Source organism: Pistacia vera, unplaced genomic scaffold, assembly GCF_008641045.1.
Source record: "Pistacia vera cultivar Batoury unplaced genomic scaffold, PisVer_v2 Contig492, whole genome shotgun sequence".
Lineage (NCBI taxonomy): Eukaryota > Viridiplantae > Streptophyta > Magnoliopsida > Sapindales > Anacardiaceae > Pistacia > Pistacia vera.
In genome coordinates this window covers 375029-391002 of record NW_022196326.1, presented here as the reverse complement: position 1 = coordinate 391002, position 15974 = coordinate 375029, and the positions used below count along the sequence as shown (strand labels likewise).

At 33.2% G+C, this 15974-nt stretch overlaps 2 protein-coding genes across 2 annotated transcripts; both read left to right on the top strand.

The window, feature by feature from the left end:
- The first annotated feature begins 6268 nt into the window (after window positions 1-6268).
- Window positions 6269-7456, top strand: LOC116105076 (inactive protein RESTRICTED TEV MOVEMENT 2-like). Its single transcript, XM_031391506.1, has 2 exons — window positions 6269-6491; window positions 6970-7456. Exons 1-2 carry the CDS (start codon window positions 6356-6358, stop codon window positions 7335-7337), a joined length of 504 nt encoding a protein of 167 aa, XP_031247366.1. The 5' UTR covers window positions 6269-6355; the 3' UTR covers window positions 7338-7456.
- Window positions 7457-13296: 5840 nt separating this feature from the next.
- LOC116105122 (protein RESTRICTED TEV MOVEMENT 2-like) lies at window positions 13297-14826 on the top strand. The gene is made up of 2 exons (XM_031391546.1): window positions 13297-13485; window positions 13820-14826. The coding sequence occupies exons 1-2, from the start codon at window positions 13359-13361 to the stop codon at window positions 14704-14706; spliced, it is 1014 nt and encodes a 337-aa protein (XP_031247406.1). The 5' UTR covers window positions 13297-13358; the 3' UTR covers window positions 14707-14826.
- Window positions 14827-15974: the final 1148 nt, after the last annotated feature.

Sequence of the window (15974 nt, the reverse complement as noted above, 5' to 3'; positions counted from 1 at the left end):
CTGTTTAGGAGTTTTTTTTTCACTGGTTTTGGGGGTTTTTAATTAGATTGGTTTTGAGTGTGTTTAAAAACCCCTTGCCAGATTTTATAGGCTGGTTTTGACTGGTTTAAAAACCCCCCAAAACCAGTGTAGTATATTTTGAGGGGTTTCAAAACACCTCAAATTGGGTGTTTTGCTGGTTCAAACTTTTATCCCAAAAAAACCCTTTCCACTCCCTTTATTGCACACAAATTCTCGCTGCTGTTGACTTCTCTCTAACAAAATCTCTTGCTGCTGCACACGAGTAGTGAATGGTTTGAATTTGCTGCACACAACCGTTTGGGTTTGTATTAGATTCTCCTCACTTTCAGCAAATTAGGCGTCAACCAAAGTTGTCAATTCACCAGCTTTAAAAACCACCATTTTCAACGCCTCAAGCAAACCGTGTCCAGTATTTACCGCAATCTGTTTCTCCCATTTAACTTATTTACAATCTTTCCTTTCTTTTCAAATTTTATTTGCTTGATATTATTCTTCACAGAGTCAAAACTATGTCCAGCATTCCAATTTGATAATTATAACATCTTCTACTCTTACTAAATCGGATAACCATGACACAGACTAATGATAATGGAAGTAAAACCCAAAACCAAGTGTTAAATAAGAAACATAAGTACAACTTTGTAAATACACCTTTTTCACAAGACTCAGTAGCTAAAAACTGCAAGTCAAGTTTATAACTCAAAGTTAATTAAGCAAAGAAGAGTGTTTTAACTTTATAGGATTTATGTAATTTATCATTTAAAAAAATTGTGAGAACTGTTGGAAAATAAACTGCCAAGCACAGTTGAGTGTTTTAAAAACCGCTACTAAAAACCCCTCAAATCGCTATGATGGTTTACCCTCAAAATCGTTACGATGATTTACTCTCATAACTGCTACCATAAAACTCCCAAGCAGACCCTCAAGGGATTAGCCTCGGTCATGAAGGTTTGCTCACTTTATTGACTTTTATGGTTCAAATGACCTTAGGGCCACCAACCACATTTATGGCTTACCCTAGAACATTGGGCTTGTAAGGTGCTCAATGGACTTTGAGAATTAGTTCAGTTTACGCAAGCTGCCCAGACACCCATCATAAAAAAAAATAATAATAATAAAATGACAAAAATTCGTCAAATAGTAATGTTAAAAGATTTTATTATTACCTTTAATTATCAAGTGGATCGAACCCAACCTCTAAGAAGATATACAACTTAAAAAAATCCAACTAACAGCATTAAATAAATAGAATTTTAATAATACTGTTTAAGGGGTTTTTTTCATTTTAGCTTTAGTTAATGGTTTTGACCGACATCCATTAAAATCAAAGGGGAGTTTCTAGTATTTGAAACAGTTGAACTAGGACCATAGTAGGCTAAGACCACAGGGGTAATTAAGTACTTCCCTCTGACGAACCCAATAAGACCAGGCGGAATGGAGGATTGTTAGAGATGTCTAATTCGAGTCATAATGGAATTAGAAGTAGCTTTTGTTTTAGGATTAGAAACCAAATCAAGAGTGGAATACGTTTAGGGATTAATAATTAATCCTTCTTCTCAGTGAAAAAGGTTGATATTATCCTACCACTATAAACAGGGCATAGAGTGGTAGAGGTTAGGGAATCAATCAATTAAATCAAAGTGTCAAAAGTGTTAAAAGAGGCAGAGTGTGAAGGGATAACTAGAGAAAAATAAGATTTCTCTCAGGGAGCGTTTGGTTGGGGGTTAAGTGAGATTACTGAGGTAAGTCATCTTATTTTACTTGATTACCATATTTGGTTGTCAAGTAATATCAGATACCGGTTATCTTCAAATACCAATAGTGGTTACTATTGGTAATATCAGAGGTAATCTGATTACCTCAATTTTCTTAGGTATTCTGAGATTACCAGGGTTATCTTTTTTTCTACAATTTTTACCTTTATTATAAAAATTAGACAATAATACCCCTACTTTAAAACAAATTTACATTAATATCCTATTTCAATTTACCCTTGTTAATTAAATTTTGGACAATAATGCCCTTTATTTAATATATTTACGACCACCACACTGCCACCATACCACCACCCACATGCCACCAGCCACCACGCCGACAGCTGGCCAACCACCACGGACCACCTCCGAAAAATCGTCGGAGTCCAATGAAGAAGAAAATTCTGTGGGGGCTCCGAGAGCTTCGTTATGGTCGTTTCCGGCCATCAATATGGCCGAAAACGGCCATAACGAAGCCTTCCGGAGCTTCCCATAGGATTTTCTTCTTTTTTAGGGGCTCCGGCGATTTTCCGGCGGTGTTCGCGGTGGCGGCAGGAGGTGGGGGTGATTTCATCATAAATAGTTTTTTTATAAGCGGGGGTTTTTAGCTAAATCTGAAATATTAGGGTTAAAAGAATTATTCAAAAATTAATAATAATAAATATTATATTAATATTTAAAAGAGGGTCAATTTAGTAATTTAAATAACATACCCACCACTTTATTCCCATAACCAAACATATTAATATAACATACCCACCAACTAACCAAACATATTTTCTTAAAGATTCCCAGTAATCTTCTAAGGTAATCTATCTTTCCAGTAATCCAATGTTCCCAGTAATCTAACATTCTTGAACCAAACGCCCCCTCAGGGTTTTAGGGCTTGGGTTACTAGGTTTAGACTTAAGCTATAAACTTGTACCAAAATCTATTTTTCTTAGTGATTTCTCTTTCGTGAGGTAGGCTTGTTTTGTCTAACCACATTTAATTTTGGTGATTGTATTAGTTTCTCTCTTAATATTGTTTTGGCAGCGCATTTAACTCTAAGCAAGTGTTAGATAGACCAATTGATGCAGGAGCAAAGAAGAAGAGAAATGAAATTATTATGTTAGGTTAACTTTATTTTTGTCCCACATAGAAAAAATAAGCCTTAACTTTTCACTGGAGGGCTATAAATAAAGCTTTACTTTATCCTTTGTAAGAATCCTCTGAAATATTACTAAATATAGCTTGAGTAAAACATTTGCTTCTCTTTATTTTGAGGTTATAGTTATCCTTGGTTTAGCCAACCAATGTGGCTTTTTGGCTAATTTCTCATAGTGAGTTTATTCAACCTTATCACGATTGGTATCCATAATGGGGTTTCCAACATCATCAAGATTTGGGTTTCTCGCGAAGCGCCACCAATTTTACAACAAGGACTTTTAGAAAAGAAGCTAACTTGGCAAATAAGGATGACCTAGAATGAAAAAAGTGTAACCATGAGACTAACAGTTTGTAACTAATTTTTTGATTCCCCTCCAGGTCCTATGAGGCTATCAAAAGGAAGCACACTGTGTCAAATAGACTATTTTTTTTTTTTTTTCCCAAACTCTCTCAAGTGCAACTGTAATTTTCTCAGGATTTCTGTTTAGCCAAATACCTTCAATCTGTCATTTAAGACTCCAGAAAATCATCAAAGATCATAGTATCTTCAGTCATACATATAAGAAGATACATCATCTGGGATAAACTTCTAAGTGTAGACTAGAGGAAACAAAGAATTTGGTATTTATTGAACCAGAAGTAATGTATTATATCTCATTGCCCAAAGAATTTCCTGTTTTCAGGTTGATAAGTCATCTCAAAACCCAAGTAGCAAAACAAAGAATATTCTCGTTGGTAAGAAAGCACAACCGAGGTGATATTTTTCAATATAAATTACAACACAAATTAATTGTCAGAATTTCATCCTGAAATATTGCAATTTCCTTAATTAATTACAATTTCACACAAAAAACCAATTAAGTAAGATTATTACAGAGAGAGATGTTGAGAAATCACAAACCGGTGACCCAATGATGATCTTGAACCAAAGCTTTCAAGTTATGAGGATTTTCATCCCTTTGCCGAATTGACCGAAGACAAAGATAATAATATCTTATCTGTTTATCTTCCTGGTATCTTTTTTCTATGTTAGTCATTAATCTTTACTATTTTATTGAATTCGTTACTATTCAAATTATGCATGCAAATATGTTAGGAACTTTCCTGAAATATTTTCTTGTTTAAACATTTCCCTAAATCTTAGATTATAAAAAAAAAAAAAAAAGAATGTATATAACGTAAAAAATTTATGAATGTATATTAATCAAGTATGAACTCTCACTGATGCAGGATTTAAGCAGCAGCAAATAATTATACACTGCTGCGGTCATCTCACAAAATTCGAATTCAAGGAGAGCGAATATGTGTAAATAACAAACGGCAAAAATTCAATCAATGTTATACAATTCCACAAAATTCTAACCTAAATAAGATCCAAGCAAGGTGGGAGAATAAAGTTCTGAGAATTATAATGCCACAAGAGACCGTGACGCTACTAGTTCCAGCAGCTAAAGATCTAGAGCAAGCTGCTGTGAAGAGTAAAGGAGAGAGGCAAATAATGATTAGCGCCGGCGTGGGGGCTCTTGTCGGCATGGCGGCTCTTGCGGGTGCGGCATTTGGAGCTTATGTTTCCTGCATAATTGGATCAAAAAGCTAAAGATGATTTACTAGCTTGTTCTTGAAATATTAAATGCTGCTGATTAAGTTGTACGTATTTTGTGTTTCAATTGTGAATTCTGATCAAAATACATTTTACTTAATGGTATAAATTACTTATTGGGAAAATTTTTATGTCTTCACTTAGCTAGATTCCGTCAACATTTAGAAAGAACCATTTGTATGATTTTATCATAATTCTATAGTTTTATAAATTTATCAAAGAATTATTTCTGAGTTAGTACACTGCAAGAAAACTACTCATTTTCAAGCATATAATTTTGTCGATAATGGTAAAATGCCAATGTCTTTTCTTAATATAGATGGTCGTGCAATCCTCTACCATCAGAAAATCTATTGTTTGGTAGGCTATTCTGAATCATTATTCTATTATTCTATTTGGATTAAAAAATAGGATATATGTTTGTTTAACCATTCTAATCTGAAAATTAATCCAATTGTATATATATGTCTAAAAATAAAAAGATAGTGGGATTTGTTTTTAGATTTTTCAACTCTATTCAACTGAAAATATTTTTCTTTCCCTCCTTCCTCTACCGTTCTCTCTCTCATTTTTCTTTCAAGAACACCGTTCTTTGACCCTCCTCTTCTTATGCTCTCTCGTCGTCTACTTAATTCTTGATATTGCGTTAATTATGCATTCAAAGATTGGAACTCTCCACAACCGGGGAGGGAGGGGGGGTTGTGATTTCTTACAAATTGAGTGGAAAAATCCAAAATGCCTTTACTTTCAAATTGGGCAAAATCCCCAAATTTAGGACGGGCCAGGCCTAGGGATTCCCCAACATCCCCTTCTTGAGGATGGGTCGAGCTCAGGGAACACTTGGGCCCTCGGGCCAAGCCCAAAGACAGGGGTCCTCAACCCCACCCCGGTTCATGCCCATCCCTAATGTATAATATAGAATTTCAATGCATTTTTTTTTTTAAAAAGGGATATTTAAAAAATACATTTGGTAGAAATGAGTAGAAATATTTTCGAAAACCGTTCTTGAATACAATCCTAAAAACCAGTATAAAACGGTTTTCTACAGTTTTAATATGAAAACACATTTTCAAATATTGAAAGATATTAAAATACAAATAAAAAATTTGAATCATATTTAGTTTTGTATCCATCTGTAAATTAAGATCTTTAATGACAAAATAACATTATATAACTAATAAAATAGTTCGTGTGATGATATTATATTATAATATCATAGAAGAGTTAAGAAGACTAGAAGAGTAACATTATTTGTAAAATAACAAAGATAGTGCCGCAATTTCGAATCAGTTTATATTGTTTCAAAATTTTCAGCTTTAACTGGTTTTTTTTTATTTTTTTTTATTTTTTATTTTACATTGTCATGTAAATATTGTAATAATGTGATAAATATGATATAACAATTATGTCATTGTTGGAGCTGGATTTAAAAATATAAGATTTGGCTGTAAATTGGCTTTGCCGAATAGGTAAATAACTGGGTAAACTAAGCCAAAATAAAATTATCTTGAAGAAACCATGGGGAGTTAATTACAGGGCAAACAAAGAATTTGGTATTTATTTGAACCAGAAGTAATAGATTATACCTCATAGATGCCCAAAGAATTTCCTGTTTTCAGGTTGATAAGTCATCTCAAAACCCAAGTATCAAAACAAAGAATATTGTCGTTCTTAAGAAAGCAGTCAAAGCACAACCGAGGTAATATTTTTCAATATAAAATTACAATACAAATTGTCAGATTTTTCATCCTGAGACATTGCAGTTTGCTTAATTATATTACAATTTCACAAAAGAAACCAATTAAGTGAGAATTAATACACAGAAAGAGAGATGGTTGAGAAATCACGAACTTGTGCAGCCAATGATGATCTTGAACCTAAGCTTTCAAGTTATGAGGATTTTCATCCTTTTGCCGAATTGTGTACCGAAGACAAAGATTATAATGTCTTAGCTGTTCATCTTCCTGGTATCTCTCTCTCTCTCTTTTTTTTTTTTTTTTTTAATATTATTCCTTAGTTCTTTACTATTATTATTTAACTCTTTATTGTTCTATTTATGCATGCAAATGTTTTAGGAACTTTCCTGAAATATGTGTTCTTGTTTAAACATTTCTCTTAAATCTTTGACACAAATAAAAAATATTATAATGTATGTGATATTTTACAAATAAATTCAATAGTATTGATATAATTTATATTATGACCGTATTTAAATACTATTGGATTTATCAATAATGGATTCATTGGATATTTTATAGATTATTTAATGGTGTTTTATCATGTTTTTGATAATATCAATATCAGAACTTCTTAACTATAAATTTTCCGTGTGTACATCTTCATGCATATCTTTGCATTTTTTAAACATATTGATCTCATTAAATTGTTACAGTAAATTTATGAATGTATATTAATTAATTAAGTATGAACTCTTACTTATGCAAGGATTTAAGCAGCAGCAAATAATTATCACGATGCTGCGGCCATCTCACAAAATTCGAATTCAAGGAGAGCGAATATGTGCAAATAACAAACGGCAAAAATTCAATCAATGTTATAAAATTCCACAAAATTCTAACCTAAATAAGATCCAAGCAAGGTGGGAGAATGATTTTTTGAGAATTATGATGCCAAAAGAGACCGTGACGCTGCTGGTTGCGGCAGCTAAAGATCTGGAACAAGCTGCTGTGAAGTGTAAAACAGAGAGGCAGATGCTGATTAGCGCCGGCGTGGCGGCTCTTGTCTGCGTGGCGGCTCTTGCGGTTGCGGCATTTGGAGCTTATGTTTCCTGCATAATTGGATCAAAAAGCTGAAGATGATTTGCTAGCTTGTTCTTGAAATATTAAATGCTAGTGATTAAGTTGTACGTATTTTGTGTTTCAATTGTGAATTCTGATCAAAATACATTTTACTTGATGGTATAAATTATTTATTGGGAAATTTTTTATGTCTTCACTTAGCTAGATTCCGTCAACATTTAGAAAGAACCATTTGTATGATTTTATCATAATTCTATAGTTTTATAAATTTATCAAAGATTTATGGTGATGTAAAGAAAGTTTTTACCGAATTATCCAGATCAAATGTGTATACAATTAAAGCAAATAAGCCGGAACGGAAGAAATAATTATAAATATTGAGGCTCCGTTTGGTTCACTTTTTTACACTTTTTAGAAAGGTTTTTGGAAAAAAAGTTGAGTTGGGCTGGGGCTTTTTTACAATTTTTAAAAAAAATTTAGGGGTATTTAATTAAATTAACAAATTTAGGGGGTTTAAAAAAAGTTGAATAATATTGAATAATTTTGTGAGTTTTTGCAATTTTACTGTTTAACTTTATTGGGAATACTAATAGTAATATTCCCAAATGTGAGCCAAATGAAGCCTGATTTCTTATCCTTATTCCGTTAGCCAATTCTTGACAGAGTTAACGTTAAAGATGATATTTGTATGAATTTTAAATAATAATACAACGGTGTTGTATGAAATAATCATAAATATTGATTTCTTACCTTTATTCCATTAGCCAATTGTTGACGGAGTTAACGTGAAGGATGATGTAATTTTTAAATAATACGAGGGTGCTGTGTGGTGAAAAGTGCCAAATCTAAAAACATCAGGGGCCTATTTGGTAGATTATTTGAAAAAAAAAATATATATTTAAGTTAAGTTGAGTTGAGTTGGATTAAACCGAATATAATAAGATTTTGAAAATAGAGTTGGGTAAGGCCCAGTTCCAGCAGAGCCCGGGATTGGGCTCATGAGAAATATAAGGGCCTGAACTAGTCCTAGGCCCATAGGACTGGTCCTCCTAAGGGCTTGGAAATATTTTTTACCCATCTAATTTTTTATATCTTTGGGGGGTTTATGAAAATATTTAGGGGGTGATTTGTGATTTTTTTAATTAATTATTAATTAGTAAATAAATATAAATGAATTGTTAATTGGTTATAAATTTAAGGTGTTTTTAATTTAAACTTTAAAAAGATAATTTAATTTTAACATAAATATAATATTCACACTTTAAAAATAAACAATTAAATAAATTTGTTTGTATTAAATTATTAATTTACATCGTCAATGTTTACATAGTCCAAATTTGTATTTCTAAAGAGATCGAGTAATTCGAGATCTTTAGGGTGTTGTTGTAGTCATTTGTCTGCATAAGTCCAATCCTGTAAAGATATTATGACTTCAACCATTTTATTGGTTAAAGAGCATCTTTTGTCTTAACAATGTAGCCACTAATAGAGAATGTTGACCAGAATGCAATTGTCAAAACTAGCAGAGATAAAATGTTACGTGTCATTTAGGCTACAATGGGGAATTGACTTTGATTTTGGTTCAACCATTGAAGCAGATCCATCTCACGTTTCTCCTTCTTGGTTATGTGGGACATGCCCATTTTTCGGTACCACTACAACTCATTTGGTCCATGTTTGTACAAGTTGGAGCTGCTACTTCCACGACCACCACTACTGAGTTCCATATACATTCTACATGCTCGATTCTTGTTGATAAATGTCTTCATCAGGCTCTTGTTAGTCGTCTCTGATGGGCATTCCATTATACCTAGTCTAATATAAAGAAAAAAAAAACTTTTGAATTTTCTGCTAAAGTCTATCAAATAAGAACTATAGTCATGTCCTAAATGTTGGCTTATCTCAGTAACCATACAACTAAATATGTTTAATTTAAACCTAGGATTTACAATAAGACCCAATCCATATAAGAATAGAATATTTAACCAATATTTCTAGTATTTTGTTTTCATTTGTGAAATAATGTTGCTTAAATCTTCATTATATCTATGTTTAGCAAAATTTTTAGAAATTTGAAGTAAAATATATAATGCTAAATTAGTAGTAGGATAATAAATATCACTTAGTATATTAGTGGAATCGTTAAAAACTTTAACAAATGAATGAAAACATTTCAAACCGTCCAATCATCATCGTTGATGACTTTGTCCAAATAGTTCTTCCAGTTGACAAACTCTGTAATTTGTCTTGCGGTTGGCAAAACTCTTTGTAACATCAAGTACGTGGAGTTCTAACGGACGGGCAGGTCCGTATATAACTTCTCTTGTTGAACCGACGGCTCATCTTGGCGACAATATTTTACGTACTCATTCCATCTTGTATTGCTAACAACGATGAATCCGATAGTTGCATGCACCCTTTTAATCCTTGAATTTATAGCTTCTAAACTTGCTTTAACAATCAAATTGATGATGTGGCAATCACATCTCTAGTGAAAAAAATTGTCTTCACCATGCAAATCAAATCTCTTTTCACATAAAGAAATTGTCGTAATGTTAGTAACTGCATTATCAAGCGTTAGAGCCACAACTCTCTCAGTTAAGAAATAATCTTGCAAAACTTCAATAATTGTAAAATAAATAATCTCAGCACTATGTTTAGCATATAATGGTTTAAAACCTATCAATTTTTATTGTAAACGCCAACTATGATCTAGCTAATGTATTGTGACACTCAAAAAATCTCTTTTTGATCTAACAGCCTATATGTTTGAAGTAAGTACAGTAGATATATTCCTAAAATTTTCAAATTCTATTTTAAGTTGATCTCTTATTTTATTATAAAGTTTTTGTATGTCCCTTCTACTTGTATGTCTACTAACAGGGCTATATACTACACAAAAAACATCTTTAATCATTTCAACAAAATAAGGATTTTTAGATAAAAAAGTAGGAGAGCTCATAACAACTATCTATCTTGCTATACCTCTCGTGTTTTAAGTGTATTGTATTGCCAGGTTGAGAGAGTTGAGGATTGTGAATTAAAATTAAGTTGAGTTTGAATTTGTTTACTAGGTCCGGTTGAAGTTGAACCAGACTGCATATCTTAGGGGTGCTTTCTTTCCAGGTGCTGCCACATCGTCAAAGTCACGTACTCAGTGCTGATAACGGTTGGACAAAAATTACATACCCTGCACGTTTCTTCCCCCTCCTCATTTGGCTTTGCCCATTTTCATTTGGTGAAGAATCGTCACACCCCAGACACAACCCTCTTTGACAGTCTTGTCATGGTGTCATAGCTCGCTTGTATTTGACTGGACACGGTCTCGACCATTTTTGGTTGTGGAATTGCTACCTTTGGAAAGGGTGAAAATGGATCGAACCCTTCTATTTCTTCGATGGATGGAACATAATACTCATTTGGGGATGATCTTCCGAATGCATAATTTTGAGAATCCATTATGAATTTATGATATAATAATAAATAACTAAATTGGAAGAAATTGAATAAAATAAATAATAATATGAGTAATAGATGAAATTGAAAAATGGAAGAAATTGAATAATATAAATAATAATATGAATAATAGATGAATGAATATAAATATAAATTGAAGAGAGTTTGAGAATTGGAGTAGAGAGAATGAGAGTTGTGAGGAAAATGAAATGGGTGGATAGAGGAGTTATTTATAGTTCAGGTTTGGGAGGGAAAGTGAAAGAAAAAACAATTCCCCCCCGCAATGACCGTTGGCTCAACGGTCACCAACTGTCGATTTCTAAATATTTTATTATTTGTAAAATTTTAGTTTAGCCCTTATATTTATTATCAATTATATAAAATAAGGGGTTATTGATATTTGCTAGGGGTGTATAGGAAATTAAGGGTGGGGGTTTGGGCCTGGCTTGGGACCTGGATGAGGGAACAACCCAAAGATCAATCCCTCCTCCTTGGGCCTAGTATGGGTTTAGGCCTAGGCCCTATAGGAACAGTTCTTAGGAGGATCGGTCATGAGTCCAGTTTTTTGGGTAGTCACATTGGGCCTCTATCTGAGAATGTATTTGGTATAATATCTGAAAATCATATTAGAGTTGGATGAAAATATTTAGATTACTTTTTAACCTCCTACATTTGTTAATTTAGCTAAATAACCCCCCCCCCCCCCCCCCCCAAATTTTTTTTTTTAAATTTAACAACAGTACCCCCACCCACCCAAGCCATTGTCGAACGACAGCCAACAATTGTCAAAACGATGTATGGCTGGATATGGTTGTTGTGCATCGATCTAGCCTTTTTTGGTCAGATCCATCATGGATCTAGGAAATGACCAGATCTCTAGCCGTCGTTGATGGCCAAAATATGGTCGTCAATGATGGCCAAAATCTGGCCGCCGTTAATGGCTGGATCTAGCCACAATAAATAAACAAACATATATTTTGTTTTTTAATCCAAATAAAATAACAGAAAAATGATTCAAAAGAGTGAAACAAACAGAGACTAAATTTTTATTATTATTATTTGCATATGCAAAGCAGTTGGTGTGGAAATATATAGTCCAGGTCACTTTCCACTTAGTTTCACCCCTGCTTAAAATTAAGAAATATGTTAAGATTCTAGGATTTATAGAATTGTCACAAATGGCTTAATAATGGAATCAAAATGACAAATTAGATCTGAAAATCAGAATACTATAACCTAAATCACTCAAAGAATATAAATCAAAATGGAAGAGCAAAAGGTAAGAGACACAATAGATTTATAGTGGTTCGGCTTTGCAGCCTACATCCACTCTCCAAGACTCAAAATAAAATATCATTAATCACAATGCCAAGATGTATAGAGAATTTCAACACAAAGAAGAAAACAAGGAAAGAACACACCCGAATAGAAACCCCTAGGCTCCTCTATGAATGCTTTATTTTTTCTCCATAGCCAACAAGATTGATTTATACACAAGAGTCACTCCTAAGAGTAGCCTCCACCAGTATTGGATTTCCCCACAACCGTGAGATGAACCACAACCTGGAATCTTCTTCATATCCATGCTTTTATTGAGGTGTAAGGAAAGAATGAGGTAGTTACAAGAGAGGCAGATCAAAGGACACGAAAAAAGAAGTTGGTTCTTATCAAAAAATTGATCCTTGTCACAAAACGGTGTCGTATAAACTCCCTTTGACCTCTTTATAAAAGAATTGACTCCACCATGACAAGTCATAAGCCACATCACCACAAAATAATTGATACATGGGTAACGCAATTATAACCAATAATCTCAATATTCACTAATATCGTTGTCTCATCCTTTTAAATGTAACAAACTGAATCATGGCTCAAATAATAGTAACTTAAATTTTGTTACCTAAATTGAGATGATCATGTAGAGCAATTCAATAGATTTGATAGGGAATTAAGTTAAAAGAAGTGTGCCTGGATAACATCGTTAATTCATGCAATAACTAATATCATCAATATTCTCTCATGATCTGAGCTTTTAAAAGCTTATGATTGGTAGTTACATAATAGAACATATTAAACAATTAGATCTAAACCATATATGTATAAAAATGTACAAGTGTCATGAGATCCTTGAAAAGTCGGTGAGATAAGATTTGGAGAGGATCCTATCTCAATGATTATGCCCTTTTTCTGTATATCTTTCTTTCCTTTTCCTTTTTAGTAGGATTTCTGGATTTGTCTTAATTTGTGGAAATGCTTATTCATTCTGAAAGCCGACTCTTCCATGCTTTCATATTAAGTTCAGATTACAGGGCAAACAAAGAATTTGCTTTTTATTTGTCCGAGAAGTTTCTCATAAATGACCCAAAGGGATTTCCTATTTCAGTCTTATAAGACAAGACATCGCCAAAACCCAAACCACCCAACAAGGAATAGTGTCATTTTTAAGAAACCTCAACCAAGTTACAATTATTTCTGAATATAATATTATATCAAATGTTGCAATAAACTATAAAAGCACAACACACATTGTCATAATTTTCATCCTGAGATATTGAAAAATTGCTTAACTGTATACACTTTCACAGAAGAAACCAATTAAGCTAGAATTAGAAGAGAGAGATGGCTAAGAAATCACAAACTGGTGCAGAAACAATGGATCCTAAGCTTTTAAGTTATGAGGATTTTCATCCCTTTGCCGAGATGAGCGAAGACAAAGATAATATTATCTTGACTCTTCATCTTCCTGGTATGTTTATTTTTTCATTAAGTCTTCATTATTTATTTTATCGTTTATTATTCAATTCATGCATATGCTATATAGCTTTCTGAAATAATAATACGTGTTTTCTCTTAAAGCTTAGAAAAGTAAGAAATTATTATAAATATTTGTGATTCTTGAAATTGATTATATAAATAATGCATGTAGATGCACGTCTCTTCTGTGAATTTTCATATTTTTAAAAACTACAAACCTCACTAAACAAATTCTTTTTTTTATCGAAAACAGTAAAAATTTTGTCTTTTTAATATTGATTTATTACTATATATATTTCAAAAACTTACGGATCGCTTATGTGCAGATTTCCAGAAGGAGCAATTAAATATCACGTGCGTACGCGCATCTCACATAATTCGAATCAAGGGAGAGCAACAAATTGCAAGCAACAAATGGCGCCGGTTCAATCAATCTTATACAGTTCCACAGAATTGTAACCTAAGTAAGACCCTAGCGAAATGGCAAAATTCAGTTCTAACAATCATAACACCGAAGGAGAATGTCACGCCGCTAGTTGTTGCAGCAGCTAAAGATCAAGAAAAGACTCCGAAAGAAGCTCCAAAGATGGATGTTGAAAAGCAAGTTGATGATCACCAGAATACTGAAAAACCTATAAATAAAGAGGCCATGGCTCGAAAGGGTCCAGATGAAACTTCACCACAATTACCACAAGTTGCTTCAACTAGCAATGATGCCATGAACAAGCAAGCTGCAGAGACGAAACGTGAGGCGGAAAAGGCTGATCGAAGTGTCGAAGAATTTACCAAAAAGGAAACAATTAGCAAAGAAACATGTTCAGAGAAAGAGAAGGAGAAGAATATTGTTGATAAACCTGAGAAAGAGGCCAAAGCTCAAAAGGGTCAAGATAAAACTTCACCACAAAATTATGCCATGGACAAGGAAATTACAAGTAAGAAGGATGATCAAAGTACTGTCTCAAAGGGTTCTGGTTCGGAGAAAGAGAAGGAAAAGAATGATATTGTTGATAAAGAAAAATTATGCGGTGATGCAAATTTGGGGGAAATGAAGAGAATTAAAGATGCTGCGATGAAGGCTGTGAAGGGAATGGCAATGGAGAATAAAGAAGAGAGGCAAATAAATATGGTTAATGTTGGTGTGGCAGCTATTGTGCTTGTGGGAATAGCAGCTTATGTTTCGTTCAGAATTAGATCAAAAGCTAGAAATAATTAATTAGATTGTTCTTGAAATATGAAATACATCATGATTAATTAATTCGTGATAAATATGTGATTAAGAGAGTTGTATTTGTGTTCTAGTTGTGAATAAAATGGATACCAATGATCCCGTTTACTGTGAAATATTTAGAAATGCTATGAATTATTTCTTGGGAAGATTTTCCTGACTTCATAAGTTTGAAAATATTTTTCGATCTATTGAAACTCATACACTTTGTTACAAACTAAAGATAAGAAGCATAAAATAATTATAATCTATTTACATCAGATACCATTAATCTAATCTCAATATTAATTCTCTAGATTAAAGAACAAGAATGTAATTTACACTCATCGTATTATTAATCTCATGTCAATCTGAATTAATCTCCCGTTTTAAGGAAAAGGTGTCAAATACCAACTCTTAGCTTATAAATAGAAACTAAAGTTTAAGATAATGATAGGATAGTATTTCTATTTTATATGAGGAAAGAGAACCTCTAAGAATAATAAGAATTGAGAGGTTAACGGAAAAGAACTTTATCGATTATTGCCTGTCAAACCATAATTGTTTTAGGCTTTATATAATCTTAAAAATTATTCTAATTCTAAAAAGACTCTAATTGCTTGATTCAAATTGCTTGATTCAAAAGATAATAGCCTAATTCAAAAGATATTCTAATTATTATAATTAGATAATAACATAATTATAAAAGGATTTAACCTAATAATCCTAATTCTATCCTAACTCAAAAAGAATCATAACATTTCCTTCTCCTTCGGTTCAACCTTGCCCTCAAGGTTGCAAGGTATTGCACCATCATCAACAGCTATCCCAGTTCATTCTCGTTGTTCGTTGTCGCCATTGCCAGTAGAGGAATCGTAACGTCATCCTCCTCCATCAACAAGAGAAAGAACTTAGCCCTACAATGATGCCCACGTTGGAAGCGTTCATCACAGTTATAGCACAAACATTCGTTGTGCCGTTCTTGCATATTTGTTGCTTTGAATCTTTCAACATGCAAGGAATCTAGTTGGTTTGGAGTCGGCAAAAGGCCTATTGCGCTAAAGGAATATTAGGAGTTGATTTATTAGGATCCCAAGATATGGGGCCGACAGATTACAGGTATAGGTGTAGAGCCTGCAACTTGTCCTCCTACAAGTGAGTAGGACTCATGGCACGGTTCAGGGTACAAGACCAGAAGGACTACACCTCCTATCGGAGTTCTAGTTTGAGCCCTAATATGAAGCAGCTCAGAAGGAACGTATCTGGAAGGCCAGAAA